Source organism: Malania oleifera, chromosome 12 (assembly GCF_029873635.1).
Source record: "Malania oleifera isolate guangnan ecotype guangnan chromosome 12, ASM2987363v1, whole genome shotgun sequence".
In the NCBI taxonomy this organism is placed as follows: Eukaryota; Viridiplantae; Streptophyta; class Magnoliopsida; order Santalales; family Ximeniaceae; genus Malania; species Malania oleifera.
The window spans coordinates 4,386,826-4,404,142 of NC_080428.1; the positions used below are offsets into that span (position 1 = coordinate 4,386,826).

At 37.0% G+C, this 17,317-nt stretch overlaps 1 protein-coding gene across 1 annotated transcript in view; it reads left to right on the forward strand.

Annotated features, from left to right (window-relative positions):
• Positions 1-17,317, forward strand: part of LOC131143768 (ATP-dependent zinc metalloprotease FTSH 12, chloroplastic) — a 167,438-nt gene that overhangs the window by 111,503 nt on the left and 38,618 nt on the right. Inside the window, exon 11 of the mRNA XM_058092080.1 lies at positions 6,535-6,606. Coding sequence (XP_057948063.1) covers positions 6,535-6,606 — 72 coding nt within the window. The remainder of the gene's footprint in view (positions 1-6,534; positions 6,607-17,317) is intronic.

Sequence of the window (17,317 nt, forward strand, 5' to 3'; positions counted from 1 at the left end):
TGCACCTAAAGACATAAGCCATGCAAAGAAAATAGAGGTTTTGGGACGCACAATAGAGAAATTCCCCCTAGAACATTGGAGGCCATTCTACTGAGCAAAAAACATGTTGTAAGAAGAGTATGGGTCCAAAAGGTTTTGGGAACATGGGGTAAAGACTATGCTTTGTGAAGTAAATGTCTATTTTTTCTTTTACCTATTCCATTCTATTGAGGGGTATGCATTCATGATGTTTGATGAGTAATTCCTTTGGTCAAGAAAAATGATTGAAACTCTTTTTGAACAAATTCAAGTGCATTATTTGAATACCAATGTCAATCTAAATTTTTATTTCTTGTCGAAATATAGTAAATACATTCAGAAAATTCAGACCTATCTTTTAATAAAAGAATCAAGGTCATATGTGAAAAATCATCCACAAAGGACACAAAATATTGTTGCAATCAAATTCACAATTCTGCATGGACCCCAAATATTTGAATGAATGAGAGAGAACAATGATTCATTGTGAGACTTGATTCTAGATGGAAAAGTTGCTCTAACATGCTTTCCTAATCGACACGTGATACACTTAGAAGAAGAGATAAAGTTGAACATGGGAATTCAATGTTGTATTTTTGAAGATATGGATGACCTTGACAAATATGTAGGAATAGAAATTTAGGAAGTGACATGACATGAGCTAGATGAGCCCACTACAACCATCGAAATAGTTCAAGTTGCCCTCTAGCCCTCCACCAATCTTTCTTTTTATCTCGAGATCCTGAGTAATAGAATGAGAAGAAAAGAAGGTCACAAAATAGTTATACTATGTAATTAATTATGTTACTGATAATAGGTTCAAAGGAAATTTAGGCACACAAGACATAGGATAGAGGCATAGAAGGAAATGAGAGAATATCGCCACAACCAGAAACTAGTATAACTAAACCATCAGCAAAAGTAACCTTAGAGTGTAGACTAGTGGGTTTCAAGGATTGAAGTAAATTACAATTACTTGTTATATATGAGGCCAAGGTGAAGAGGATGAATGGGCAAGAAGCCTGAATTTACCTAAGTCAGCCTCAGTAGCATTAGATGTAGAAGAATGAGTTTGGAGACATTGAACCATACAAATAACATTGCTATACTACTCTCGAGACGCAGTGGATGATGAACTCAAGTCCCCAGTGGAGTGTAGGTGCATTTGAACTTTCAATGGTGGAATCTCCCTGATCAAAAGACTTATTGGCCCAATTTGGTTTCTCGTGGAGATCCCAACAACGATCAAGACTATGGTTTTCTTTGCCACAATGTGTGTGAATGCAAGAACTACCATGATGAGGTCCTCACCCTGATACACTATGTCTAACATGAATGCCTTCGAAACCCCATCCTCATCCTCCAACACAAGATTGAGAACCATCTTTGGTGATTCATTGGATTCTAACATATGCTTCATTCGTAGTTTGCCAAAGCTATCGATTTACTTCATGGTGTATCTAATGAATCAATCTAAATCTATTGATTCACACAATTATGGACCTATCATATTAGAACAAACCAACTAGTTTAAAACCCCCAAAATGAAATTTCTTTCTTTTTTACTGCTTTATTTTTACATGATCACCTTCCATTCCTTTTCAGTGTTAGTTTTCTGCTAACAACTGACTAAATTACAATGTCTTTAGATGCCAAATTTCTAGTACCCAAACCACTTTTCACCTTAGATATACACACATCCTCTCAACTAATTAAGTGATCTCTCTTCTCCCCGCACCTTGACCACTAGAAATCTCCTATTTCTTTGTCACTTTTTATAACTACCCCAACTTGAATTCTGAAATGGACAAAAAATAAAGGAGACTTGAGAGATAAGCTTGGATACAAGCGAGACGACCATCTAGAGAAAATAAAGCACCTTTCTGCCCATCCAAACGCTTAGACACCCTCTCCACCACTGCTTCTCAAAACCAACGTACCTAGGATTATCCTCCCAAGGAGCTCCTAAATAAGACAAGGATCACTCAAGAATACCACACCCATCTAAGAAGAAAAGTCCAAAGACTTGTGTGTTTTTGGTAAGAGGTGCCTCTTACAGTTCAAAAATGTTGGTTTGTGCTTGTGTGTGCTGCCGCATTTTGCATAGTTGCTGTGTTATTCATTCCCAATATTGGTGTGCGATAATTGTAGTTTGTAAGGGTGGGTTTGATTGCATCTACAGATACTATTACCATACAAATCACATCCATCAAATTGGTTGTAGCCTCCGGTAGTTTGAGTGTATATTAACGCGAAAGGGAAGTCCAAGTATTTGTTTTATTCTCTTCTGTATCCAAACTCCAAATGATTATGGATATTGGATGAAACAAAATAACATATTTCTTGTGTGGTTGTCGAATAGCACGGAACCATGAATTGTGGTGAACATGATGTTTCATAGAACAGCCAAGGCCATATGGGATGATCTTCATGAAAGCTTCTCTCAAGTTAAAGATTAAACTAGTGTTTTTGAGAAAAGTGCTGATGATTTAATCTTGTGGACTTGTGGCATCTTTGCAGTTTTAAGGGGAATTTGGATGGACAGGAATGCTTTTTTTTTTTTTTTGGGAAAGAGGAATTCTGGTACTTTGCTTTGGGATAGGATTCAGTATGGCTTCTCTTTGGTATTGTGAAGGTAGCAGTTTTAAAGGGGCGCCTCTCTCTAATCTTGAAAGAGATTGGAAGGTGGTTTTATTTTTGTTCTTTTCTAATTTCTGTTTGATATTGGTTTTTTCTTTTTATGGCATGATTTTTTTCTCCTTCATTATATATTCTTTCCTCTTCAATGAATATATTTTCTTTTTCTATTCAAAAAGAAAAAAAACAGTGTCAGGTATTTCCTAGCCTTTGAAACATTTGTTTCCGAGAAGGGTGAAACTTTGGCAAATGAACATGTTATTCTTTGAAATAATTCTTAATTTAATTGATCTGGCTTGAAGCAAAAGTTTTCGAAACATAATTTCAAGGATTTGACACTTCTGAGTATTTACTTCATAAGGGATGTTTTGGCAGTTGAATGGAGGGAGCAAAGTCCTTGTGATGCAGGGGATACAAAAGTTCCTCACTATGAAGAGTATTGATTGCAGTTTTCTGTAAATTGATTTATTGATGAATCAGAATTGCTTCAAAAACATCATAAGTATGCTGAATGTGACTGTATTGGGATGAAAGGAGAGAAAGGAGATGTGGGAATGTTTCTGAAGTTAGGGCATGGATGGAAAGGGAAGAGATTATGTTTGTTCTTGGTGGCACAAAAGGTGATGGGTGGTGAAGGTTTGTAAATGTCTTGTGTGCGTTGGCTAGGGATCTTCTGGTAGCAGAGGTGAAGTAAGTGAGTTCATTGATCATGGAGATGTTGTTGGAAGAGAAGAATGGCACAGGCAAAGGAAGTAAGTGAGATGATATTTCATGGGTGGGTTGTGTTGGCAGAGAAAAATTAGGCTTGTGCATGATGTGGTGGTGAGATGCAAGTGAAGGAATATGGGCATTCATCGCCCGAAGCCCTGAATTGTCGTTCAAATATGAGGATTCCTGCAGATGAAATAGCTAGGGTTTCTCTTGGGGCTGCAAGGGTGGCAGAAGCAGCTAGGATTTCTCTTGGGGAGGATAATGCGATGAAGATTGGGTGGAGTGGTTCGGGTTGTTTGGTGATTGTTTTGGACCTGGTCCAGTTACTTGAAAGAAAAAGAGTATCATTTATATCAAAGGTGGATTGGTCACACGGACAAACCCATAACAAGGTTGATATTGGTCTGGGCCAATATAAGAAAGGAAGGTCCATTATCTCCCAGTTGGGCCACTCAAGTGAACAAGCTTGTAGCCCCATAGTCTAATGTTGCTGATAGAGCCCAGGTGGCATTTACAATTGCCCTTGTATCTGATCAGCATTCAAAGAGGGGTCAGAAAATTGTATATGTGGGCATTTAAGTTGCAGAGAGGCCCAGAAAGTTCTTATTGCAAGATTTCTGGCCCTAGGGACCCACGCAAGGATCAGTGCTGCTTTCAGGCGCTAACAAGGTTTCAAGTGGTGGGAAGGAGTTTGCTACGGACAAAGGTGGAGGTAATACTACCTGGTGGCCTGGGTGTGATAAATCCTCTCCTGATGGATTCAAAAAAGAGCTTCTGTTGAAGATCCTATGGGTGGAGAAACTCAGGTTGGAGAGGAGCTTCAACAAGGTAGGGATCACGATGATGTGTGATTTGGCAATGGTTTGCGCTCAGAGGTCCTGCATATTTCTGGGGATAGCAAAGATGGTAAGAATTATAATAAGGCTATGGATATAAAGATGTGTAAGCATCAAACAGTGAGGAAGGAGGGGATAGGTAGGAATCGTCTTCTAGTTACAATTGTATGAACTGAATGTGGGTGAGCAAATTTTAAAAGAGATTTTGCTGGAAATTTTATGTTGATTCATCTCAGAACTGCTCTAAGCCAGAATTAGAGAATGATGAAAGAGGAAATCATATTGACAAGGAAAAGAAATGGGGTGATATTTTGGAAAATGACTGTGATAGTGATTGCCTGTGACAGTGGTTCATTGCTGGCTTAGTTTCACAAACAATTTGGTTATTGTTGTGACTCTTCTGTTGTTCTTGGGGATATTCTTATCTGCCTCCTTATTCACTTGAAGGTTTGCAGGATGTTTCTATTTTTGAGGAAGGGGAATTGCCTGTAGGCTTGGCAGTGACTAATCAATGTAGGGAGGGGATCTTACGTACCCCCATGTAGGAGGCTAGTGTGCAGGATGTTGACGCTCACAGCCTTCTGGATGACATGAGATTGTGGCTGGTTGATCCTGGAGGTAATGAAGTTTGCTTCATGGTGCAAAATGAAAGGTAAAGAAAGGACAGCATGAACTAGCAAGATCACTGAGCTCTGTTAATTACAATGGGAAGGGCTTAAATGGGTTTTTTTTTTTTTTTAATTTAGGGATTGTTAGGTTTTGCAATAATTTTTTTTCCTTCTCTGTTTTTTCTTTTCTTCTTTTTATTTCTGCTTTGACAATGAGGATCTCTTGTTCTCTTTTTTGCGGTAATTTTCTCTACACTATTTCTCAATTATTTTTTGCTATAAAAAAATGAATTGATGGAATTTGAATTTAGAACTGTATAGAGGGTTTTGATGCTTTCTTGGTATTGTTAGTTGTAGGCTTTGTTCCTTCTAGAAAATGAAACTAACTACAGAGAAATTAAGTGCAATACAGGTGGGAATAAAGATAAGACCGTGAAGAAGAATCAGACTATGTCAAACATGGTTTGAAGTTGAAGATTCTCAATTGAATATTTGCCACAGGTTACTAATGTTAGCATTATTGTAAAATATGACTAGTGATTGTGTGTATTGCAAAATAACTTGCTATAGTTGCATTAACTGGTAAATAATTTTTAAGGATAAAAGTCTAATAAAGCCTAAAGTGTAGGAGTGGACTATTAACAGAGTGCCTAAACGGCCTAGAGAACTAATGTGGGCTTTTTTCCTTGTATCTTGGAAGTCTTTTAGCCAGCAGGGACCTCAAAGGTTTTAGTTTTGGGCACTCAAAGTGGTTATATCTTCTCTAATCAATTCAGAGCTATCCCCTGACTTCTAGATAGACTCATCGTTGCATGGAACTTCTTGATTTAATCCTAATTGGTTGCATCTTATCATATGATTGAAAATCCCACGTGCTCAGTGCCTTGTCTGTTTACTGAAGTTACAAGATTGTTTTTTCTCCTGTTTGCCACTAGAGAAACACCGTTCTACTAAATTCAATATCTTGATGTTATTTTCTTATTCTACCTACTTACAACTATTAAAGCAGAGTTTCTTACCCTTAATTATGCAGCCTATCATTGAAGCCTTGGACCATATATTAAAACTGAACGTTGGGCATTGCTTTAACATTCTAGAATACATGACCAATCAGGCAGGAAGTCTGCATTATCATTTAAATATCGATTTCTTATTCTCTATATGTATTTTAACATGTGAAGCTTTAGGTAGTGCTGCTGCTGAACAATGAGGTTTTATATAAATATAGTTCTTTTATACATTTTTTAAGGGGTGCTCTTGTACAGGAAGCTAGTCTTGTATAATTCTTCAGGAACAATTTCACTCCTTCTGGGTTATTTGGACTAGAGTAGCCTTTGTAGCTTCACTTTGGTATTCCTTGGTGGGTTTTGAGGAGTATGTTTTGTTCTCCAGTGGATATCTTGTCCTCCATTTTACTGTCTTTCTTTAACATAATCCTTTGTTCAACTGAAAAAAATTTAACATTGGCTGAGTGGCACAATGTGCGTTTGTTGGTTGCCCAAAAAGCTTTGGTGTCACTATATTGGATTTTATAACCTCTTATACGATGCCGTAGTCTCAAAGTTCATGCAATATAATGAAAATTTGTGGGGCCTTCTGTGATCAACTTATGTTACTGGGAGAATGCAGCGTACTAAGTTCATTCGTCACATTTGGCACTTAGCACTATTGATATTCAATGTATAGCTAAATGTTTGGCTTTTTTGTTTGTCTCCCTACTTCAGCTTGTCTTCCGCACAGTCGGATATTCTGGGGCAGATGTTCGAAACCTCGTCAATGAAGCAGGAATAATGTCTGTAAGTTCTGTCTTGCAATTTTGTAAAAGCAAATTTTCACATGCTATGTCTTATTACTTATACACATCCAGATTTTGTGTCAGTATCACTTAAGAATCTTCATGCATGCATGATAGTTGTATTTAAAAAAAGAAAGGATTTTTTTTTGGATGAGAGAAAATCTTATTAAGGACTGAAACAAAGTACAGTAAATGAAGGCAGGTGTTGCCTAGTAACAAAGAGCAAGAACTGAAAAAATTGCAATAGAGCTGCCTTCCAATCCCTAAGGTCAGACAGTGATAAACCCCTAAAAAAGAAAAAAAAAAAAAAATCAGAAGAAATGAGTCCAAGAAGAAGCCTAGAACACCACTATATCCTATAACATACATGGAAGAGCTATATGACTCTTGAATGTTCTCGCATTCCTCTCAAATTCTCAATCCAAAGAGCCCACTATATCTCAAAACCACACCACTCCATAACATGCAGCCCTCGCTGCTGGATCCAAAACCCTGTTGTCTCATGAGCAAGAGATCTCCCCCATTTTGGGATGCCACCCAAGCTTCACGAAAGAAAGAGAAGAGGGCATTCCAAAAGGTGGGTTTCCATGAGAGCAGAGGAAAAATTGAGCCATTTTGTTGGACTCGCAGAACATCAAGAACATATCAAGATTAAGAGACATGTAGGCTTGTTTGAAACAAATCATGCATATTAATATTGTTTAGAGTCAAAGTCCATATGGAGGTCTGACCTTAGCCTTCCAAATGATGTGGCTTCAAGGAAAAATTTGGAAGAAAGGGTTTTTAAAAGGTGTAACATAATAGATTTAGAAGAGAACAAATCTGAAGAACAGCCCTCCCAACCCCTCTCATCATACCTAATAGAAGGAGCAATGCAATGCAACACGGTAAGCTAGGTGGTATGCTCGTAGAAATCTTGGACAAATGAGGCACCACCAGCTCCAAAGAGTCCTTGCCCTCCCAAACATCCTTGCAAAACCTTGAAATGAGAGGAAAGACATCACCCACCACTTGGGACAAACTTTTCTTGAGGCGCCTGCATGAGAAGTAATACCACTTCCTCTTCCATTTTCCAAGGGAGATGTTTTTGGATACCACATAGCAAAGCCCCATCCCCCTTCGGATTTGGTCTTCTCCTAGGCCTAGTTGACTAGATGGTCTCTTTTACTTTCTTAGAAACCAACTAACGGAAGTCACACGTCAGCCTCTCTAGTTTTGGCTACATTCATGAAAAGTGTAAAAAAGGAAAGGAATTAAATAGGAATGTTGGAAAGTGAGACAAAAGCAGACAAGCATGCCCTCTTCCACCCCACTAGTCTTCTACCCACCCTCTTGATCATGGTGTCCCAAAAGGTCATGGAGTTTGGATTGTCGCCAAGAAGAAGACCAAGATAAGAAAGCAGACGCTGAAGGGAAGGCTGGAAGCAGAACCTGCCAGGGTTTTAAACTTCTAATAATATAAGATTTAGAAGCAAAATAATATAAATAAAATATGTTAGTACATGGTGTATAAAGTGCAATAACAATAATACAAATTATACAATGATCATGTTAAATGCATTCAATTGTAACTAAATCCATTAATATTACTTATTGTCCAAATATGTCGAATTTTGACATTAAAGGTGGAATAAATGTGGTAGCTGATATTTAATTTCAATTTTACATAATTTCAAAAATCTAAGAGTTATCATTCATATCCTTCTTTAGATAATCTTATTTTTACAAAAAAGAAGATCTATTATGGTAGAATTTTCAATTTTGACCAAGGCTTTGTTCCTTAGTTGAATTTCTTTGAAGCAAAAAAATTTTGAATGATTCATGGAAATTTCAATAAATTTTGTAGAATGGAAATTGATCAGAATTTCGAATTCAAGGGCGGTGGAAAGGGGAAATTTTGATGAAAAAAATTAGTCAAAATTTCATGGAAATTTAAGTGCATCTTACAAACTCAACTTGAAGAAATTGATATTTGATATTGTGCAACCTCAATCATATGTACATGTCCATTTCAATCCTTGAGATTTCAAATGAATGCATGTTTATTGGCCCTTGGACCAAAATTTTTTTGTTGCTTATGTGGGGGATCATGGACATATCAAGCACATCCCAAAGTTGTAAATGACGCAATCTATGTTTTTAACCGTTCTATAACTCAAATGGAGTGGTTGGCCATTGGCATAGCATTACTTCAATCATAATTGAGGACATAGACCGTACTCAATAAGGCATCTCCCAAAAATTTAATTGCAATATTAATGTGTGCTGGCATTAACCTAATATTTCCATCTAGTTCCGGTTTTGCACTCTTCAACACCATTTTTTATGTGATGTGTTCCTTTTCCCCTACATGTGTCTTGAAAGAATCAAACAAGTATTCATGCCCATGGTTGTTTTATTGAAGATTGTAGAATTATTAGATATCTGTCAACCTTTATTAGAGGATGATCTTTACGAGATTTACAGCTAACAAATCAGTTGATTTGTTAGCTACTTTTGGTTCCCCCATCCTAGGGGATTTGGATAGCATGCTACCCGATTCTTTAGATTGTGTAGGATATTTTATTTTCATTGGGATGTAAATATTCCTAGTAATTGGATGAGAATTATCATCTATTTAAAGGGAATGTAATCTTTTTCATATGTCAATGGAATATTCAGTTTTTTTTTTTTCCACATTTTAACATGGTATCATAGCAGAAAATGTTCAATCAATCTTCAGCAGCCCCTACTACTGTGGTTGGTACCGGTTCTTTGGCACACAGGTAATTTTTTAAATGCTCTTAATGTTAAAAAGGAGAAGCTAGGTTCATCGATTATAGACTCAAGAGCATCGGACCATATGACTGGACATGGAAAAAATTTTTCTACATAGTCCCTGTTATGAAAATTTAACAGTTAGGATAGCGGATGGTTCACTCTCAAAGGTGGTTGGTACATGTTTTGTTAAAATTTCAGAGAACCTAACACTCAACTCAGTTCTATTAGTGCCAAATTTGAATTGCAAATTACTGTCTATTAGTAAACTCACTCGAGATCTCAATTGTGTTACTAAATTTTTCCCAAATTTGTGTGAATTTCAGGTCTTGGATTTGGGGAAGATGATTGGCAATGCTAAGATGTATTCAGGGCTCTATCTTCTTGAGGTTAATGATCCTCCTCAAGGAACAACTCACAAATCCGATTTTTTAGTGTCTAGAAGTCAAAGTTATATCTCTGTCATTCGTTCTACTAATGATAGTGCAATTATGTTGTGGCACTATAAGTTAGGACACCCAAATTTCTTGTATCTCAAGAAACTCTTTACTTCATTATTCAATAATGAAAATCCAAATGATTTTCAGTGTGAGATGTGTTAATTTTCAAAACATGTTCGCACTCTTATCCCAATCGACCCTACAAAGCATCCCATCCCGTTTCAATGATTCATAGTGATGTGTGGGGGCCATCTAGAATCAAGAATATTACTGGATCTCACTGGTTTATATCTTTTATAGATGATCACACTAGACTTACCTGGACATTCCTCATGAAAGAAAAGTCAGAGGCAAGTTAGATTTTCAAAAATTTTAACACCATAATCCAAACACAATTCCAAGCAAAAATACAGATTGTGAAAACTGATAATGCCAAAGAATATTTCAAATCCATTCTTGGTGATTATCTCTCGAGTCAAGGTATACACCAAAGTTCCTGTGTCGATACTCAGCAAAATGGAATTGCCGAAAGAAAAAATCGGCACCTATTAGATGTTGCCCGCTCCCTCATGTTCTCTACACCTGTACAGAAACACTTTTGTGGTGAAGTCATTCTCACTGCAGCCTACCTCATAAACAGGATGCCCACTCGCGTTCTCAAATTCCAAACTCCCAGTCAAGCTCTACTTCAGTCCTTTCCCAATACTCGGCTTATGTCCATTATTCCCTTCAAAATATTCAGGTGCTCAGCTTTTGTTCATGTTCAAAGTCAACACTAGGGTAAACTTGATCCTAGAGCCCCTAAGTGCATTTTTCTCGGGTACTCTCCAAACCAAAAGGGTTATAAATGCTATTCACTAGCTACTAAGAGATATTATCACTCCATGGATGTCACCTTTTTTTAGCAACAACCGTATTACCCCAAATCTGAAATTCAAGGGGAGATTTCCAGCTTTGGGATATTGAAGAGTTATCTCACCCTTCTTCTGATTCTGACCCTTCTCACCTATCACAAATTTTTGAATCTATTCCAACTATTGACTCCATTTCTCCTTCACATCCCTGCTTAGAATTTCCCGTGAAACATCAGCATCTGGACACTATTCAACCAACAAAAAATGATGAGTTGATTACCTCACGGTGGAGAAGGAACCAAAAGGAGATAGAACAACAAGCATCCCTTGAGCAAATCCCAGAGTCTGATCTGAGCCCTAGATCAAGTGAAAATCCACCAGGTAACTCTAATCCTGAGACTTCCTATAATGAGTAAACTAATGGTGATAGTGATTGTCCTATTGCTGTGAGAAAAAGGTGTGAGATCATGCACAAAACACTCAATATACACTTTTATGTCATATTAGGGGCTGTCATCAAATTTTAGATCTTTTGTTGCCAACCTCAACAAAATCCAGGTTCCTAATAACATACAAGAGGCTCTACCTGAATGGAAGTCTGTTGTCTAGGAAGAAATTAGGGTGCTAGAAAAGAATGGAACATGGGAAATCACAGAATTACCAAGTGGAAAACGTCCAGTAGGTTGCAAATGGATATTCACTCTGAAATACAATAAAGATGGAAGTGTTAACCGATTCAAAGCTCGGCTGGTAGCAAAGAGATTCACTCAATCATATGGAATTAACTACGAGGAGACATTTGCCCCTGTAGCCAAGTTAAATACAGTGTGGGTCCTCTTATCTTTGGCAGCAAATTTAGACTAGCCTCTTCACCAACTAGATGTCAAGAATGTCTTCCTCAATGGAGACCTAGCTGAAGAAGCCTACATGGAAATTCCTCCTGGATTCGAGACACAAGCTATACACAACTAAGTCTGCAGACTCAAGAGATCTTTATATGGGCTCAAGCAATCCCCAAGAGCTTGGTTCGAGAGATTCACAAAGGTAGTCAGGAGGTATGACTATTCTCAATGTCACTTATATCATACACTATTTTGTTAAATACTCTCCTGAAGGAAAAATTTCTATCCTCATTGTATATGTGGACGACATCATTCTAACGGGAGATTATGAGGAGGAAATGAGTAGTCTCAATAGTCTTCTAGCTAAAGAATTCGAAATCAAGGATCTTGAGAATCTCAAATACTTCCTACACATGGAAGTGGCATAGTCAAGGAAGGGAATCTTTTTCTTTGAAAGGAAATATGTTCTAGATCTATTGAAAGAGACTGGGATGCTCGAATGCAAGCTAGTAGATACTCATGGATCCAACAACCAAACTCGGAGCCAAGGAAGACAATGCACCAGTGGAATAAAGGCATTTATCAAAGACTAGTTGGAAAACTTATATATTTGTCTCACACCCGCATAATATTGCCTTCTCTGTCAGTATGGTGAGCCAATTCATGAACAATCCCAATGAAGAACATATGGAGGTAGTTTATAGATCCTACAATATCCGAAGCTAACACTAGGTAAAGGATTATTTTTTGAGAAGAATTAAAGAAGAGATATTGAAGTATTCTGTGATGTAGATTGGGTAGGATCAATACATGATCGTGGGTCAACTTCTTGGTATTGCACATATGTGTGGGGAAACCTAGTTACATGGCAAAGTAAGAAGCAATTAGTTGTGTCAAGAAGCAGTGCAGAAGCTGAATTCAGGGCAATGGCACACGACTTCTGTGAAGGAATGTGGCTAAGAAGGCTTCTAAAGGAATTAAAGATTTCAGGTGAAGAACCCAGGAAGATGTTCTGTGACAATCAATTAGCCATCAGCATTGCGAAGAACCCAGTGCATCATGGTAGAACAAAACACGTGGATATTGATTGACATTTCATAAAAGAAAAAATAGTGGAAGGAATAATCAAGATGTTGTATGTGCATACATGTCTCCAAACAGCCAATATCCTTACCAAGGCTCTGCCGAGAAAGAATTTTGATGATCTGAGTTCCAAGCTGGGCCTCATCAATATTTGCAGCCCAACTTGAGGGGGAGTGTAGAATTATTAGATATCTGTCTGCCTTTATTAGAGAATGATCTTTAGGAGATTTACAGCTAACAAATCAGTTAGAATTATTAGATATCTGTCAGCCTTTATTAGAGGCTGATCTTTAGGAGATTTACAGCTAACAAATCAGTTAGGATTATTAGATATCTGTCAGCCTTTATTAGAGGCTGATCTTTAGGAGATTTACAGCTAACAAATCAGTTGATCTGTTAGCTATTTTTGGTTCCATGATCTTGGGGGATTTGGGTAGTAGCATGTTACCTGATTCTGTAGATAGGCTTTCCAATTTTTTTGATTTCCATTTTAAATAGGATATTATTTTTTTAGTAGGTTGTAAATATCCTTAGTAATTAGATGAGAATTATCGTCTATTTAAAGGGAATGTAATTTTTTCATATGTGAGTGGAATATTCAGTTTTCTTTTCAACATTTTAACAAAAATTACTTACCCTCCACCTCTTGTATTCCTCTTTTCTCTTAATGAACTTCTTTATCTAAAAAAGAAGAAGAAGAAGTTAGCGCGAAGAGTCTTTAAGTCTTATTTTTTATTATGAACCCCAACTACAAAGCGTTTGGAATACTCCAAAGATTTAGAGAGGTGAGGTAATCAAGTTGTTGGGAAGAATCCTCAATTAATGTGAGGAAATAATTTATGCCATGTCACGCCTTTATGGGACTGCAAATATCAGAGTGTACTAACTCTATAAGGAGGTCCTTATAGCCAAATGAAGCTCCTTGTCAGTAAGGTGACCTTAGTGAGTGGACTTAATAGCCCCTATCTAGCTAATCTAGACATCCTTTACCAATATGACCAATTCTAGCATGCCATACAAGGGAATCAAAAAATCAAAAAGAAAATTAACATTAGCAAACATGGGCTTATCAAGAAAATATAACTTTAAGAAGCCCTTTGTTAAACAATACCCAAGTGTGTCTGCAAAAGATCACCACAAAAATGGAACCCTGAAGGCGACAAAGGTTCAATTGGGAGTAGATTAGATCTGACTCTAGGTGCATAAAGCACGTCAACCAAAAGTAATGTAGCCGTACAACGCAATAAGAGCTCATAGTATCTAACTCTCTGGACTTATTTCTTTATGCAATTACCCATGACCCATTTTGTACTTGATGGAACAAAATCGTGCATACAAATGAAGGTATCAAAAGGGCAATCATGAGATAATGATTTTTGTCCTTGGTTGTCGCACTTGCAGTTTGCCACGTCCTTCCGTTTAGCACCTTTCTTCTTTGGTGCTTGGTGACTGTCATTCCTCGATCCTTGTATATTATGGATGCAACCACACAATTAGCTTACATCCTATTGGTTGGCCAAGTTGAGCAATATCACTGAAGCCAAGTTGTTAAGCAATATCACTGAAGTTCTTTGAGATTCTCCTTATGGGTTAGAAAGACCTTCAAGAAGCTTGATTCATTTTTAAGAAGTGAACATATCACACCTGAACTTGCTCCTCCTTGCTTATTTTTATTGCCTTAAGGTCGTAATTAGGTAATTCATGGCACCAAATGTGACCTCCTGGTTCCACATAGCCTGACTAATGGGGCAATTTCTCTATTTGGATTATTACGAATGCAAAGTAACATTGTAAAACATGCAGGATAGTCCTTATTACCCAATTATTGTGTGCTTACTTATCACAAATATGTTGCACAATGTTGCCCTCTTCTAGGCTCTTGGTGTCATCCAATTTTTCTTCTTTGTTGAACACTTATTTTGTGACCTTTTTTTTTATGGAAAAATAAGCTTGGCTAAATGAAGAGAAACACATAAACTAGTAGAGAACTAAAAGTCCCCAAACTAAAGCACAAAAAAAGGAAAAAATATGGAACACAATAGAGCCATCCAATCTTGGATGACATCTAAAAGTAGCAGCCCTTAAAACAAGCTGCACTATAAGGCCAAAGTGAAACCGAATATCGTACCCTATCCCAAAAAAGCCCCAATGATAATTTCTTCCCTAACCAAAAAATAAAATAAAATCTAGCATCTCTCTTTAGCCAAATTCCCCAGAGCACAACATATATAGCACACCTCCTTAGCCTCTTACCACCCTTACCTTTTCCTAAACTAGTAAAAGAAAGAAGCAAGAACTCGTCCACCAACTTTGGGCAAATGCAATCTTCACCCAAAACCCCAAAAAGTGAATTGCACGAACCCCACGCAAAAGAGTAGTGAAAAATTAAATGAGGCATAACTTAAGAGCTTTTTCCACACACAAAAAACATTTTGGGACAAAGCTTTAGAAGGCCTCCTACTTTTTTGTTGATGTTATCTCTATTAAGTGCCACTAGTCAAGCAAACATGTCACGGTATCGTGTGACACATGCTAGATGGCTAGTTGAGTAGCCTTCGAATGGCATAATGTTCATGCCGAGTGGGTTGTGGAAGGAACAATGGTAAAACATGGATTCAATTATGGAATGTCATGGAACGAATTGTGAATGCTGTTATGATGTTGTGGTGAATAAGACAATTATTAAGAAGGCATTCCTAGGCTATAGTTTCTTATGCTAAAGAGAATTTGACGGAAAACTGTTTCTAGGGAACACAACTCATCCTACCACCCTATGGAGCGCTCAAGGGTGGTCTTTTGACATCTTCAAGGGGTGTCTTCAGCTTCTATGTAGGACTAAAGGCCCCCTGGACAATTCATTGGACAATGGGTCACGCTTCACTGACAACCATGGTCTTAAATTTCCACGAAATTATCAAAATTTCCGTCTAAATTTCCGGTTTCTGTCACCCCCGAAATTGAAATGGTAGTCGATTTCCGTCTTGTATAATATCCATCTAAATTTCAATGAATCATCTGAAATTTATCGAAATCTCGAAATTTTAGCAAAACTTGTCGAAATTTGAACTATGCAATGAAATTTCCCCGAAATGCAAATGCGAGATTTTGGAGTTAAGTGAAATTTCTCTTTTAATTTATTTAATTTATTTGTATCAAAACAAAATATTATTACAAGTGTTTTTGAAATTTATGAAAAAGTAAATTTACAACAACATTTTATTTAACCATTCATGCCTAAATTATCATTATTTGTATAATAAATAATATTTAAATGGTTTATGAATTTCATTTGTATTAACTAATTACTAAATATGTTTAATGGACATTATCTTACAAATATGTTTGATGCACATATTATATTACAGCTTCTCCACCTCATGGACAGCATAGATGTATTTACTTGTAATGTATTAGTCCTAAAACTTAAATTGTTATGTCTATTAATCATTTCTAAAGCTTTATAAAATAATTCCATGCTTACTACTTATTTCCATTATTTTTTCAAATTGAAATCAAAATTGACATCGAAATTGAAATTTTTGTCGAAATTTCCGTACTTTTGGAGCTTCGAAATTTGAGTCGAAATCGAAATTGAAGACCTTGCTCACAACCTAGAGGTTGAGGCATGCACCGATGTTGGCCCTTGCTAAGTGAGAGGTGGTGAGGGTAGGGGAGGTAGTGGGGGAGGAGTGTGTGGAGTCGGTAAATTCTAAGTTGAGCTTGGCATGCTATATGCTCTTCCTAAGTGATAGAATAATTAAATTAATATTCGTTGAAAGTCTGTTGGACAAATTTATTATTTAATTTGCATATTCGACTTGAAATTATGATTTTTCGTTTTAGTGTTTGCATAAAAGTCTCATTAAGCATTTGGAAACTTGGTGGAATGTTTGAAATTGTTAAAAGGTAATAAAATAAGCAAGACTGCATAAGTAGAACTCATTACCTTTAAAATGAAAGGATAGATGAATTAATTGACACCTGGTGGTAGTTTCGCTGCAAGATTATAATATCAACATAAATGTAAAAGCTTGATATACATTGTTGGCCCACAACCTAATAGCTTAAGCTTTTAGTGTAAGTGGTAATCTAACATGGTATCAGAGCTGGTTACCAGGAGGTCCTCGATTCCAGTCTTGTTACCCGCATTTACTATGTGGTGTTTAAAGAATTATTATGTTTCCCATGACGGATGTTATTTATAATGTGTTTATCTCTCCATGTGCTATCAGGCTACACATGTGGGAGAGTGTTAAAGCTTTATATACATTGTTGGTTCACAACCTAATAGTTTAAGCTTTTAGGTAAAATGGTAATCTAACTATGGATAAGAAAGCGATGTAGGGAGATTATCGGTATTTTGTCGTCCAAGTGTGGAAACTGGTTCACCATCAAAAAGCTAAACGTTTTTCAGTTTTCAATATACTGTATAGATACTAGAACGACTATCGCGATGATCTCTCTCTCTCTCTCAAGAGAAGCCTACCCTAACTTTTGAATCTTTCTTGCTGAACACTATGGCTGTGGTAGGTCATGAGAGCTTGTTTAATCCAGATTGAAGGGAAGACCTCAATATGAGATTGGAAACAATTAGGTGCACAACAGGTGGGTGGGAATCAATTTCTACGAACTGCTTCTCTAATGGGTTTTCTTTGCTTCTTGGAAGTTTGGGTAGGGATATTTGAAGCTTTCAGGCTAGTAGTGTGAAATATTGAATGGCAATTCGTGCAACAAGA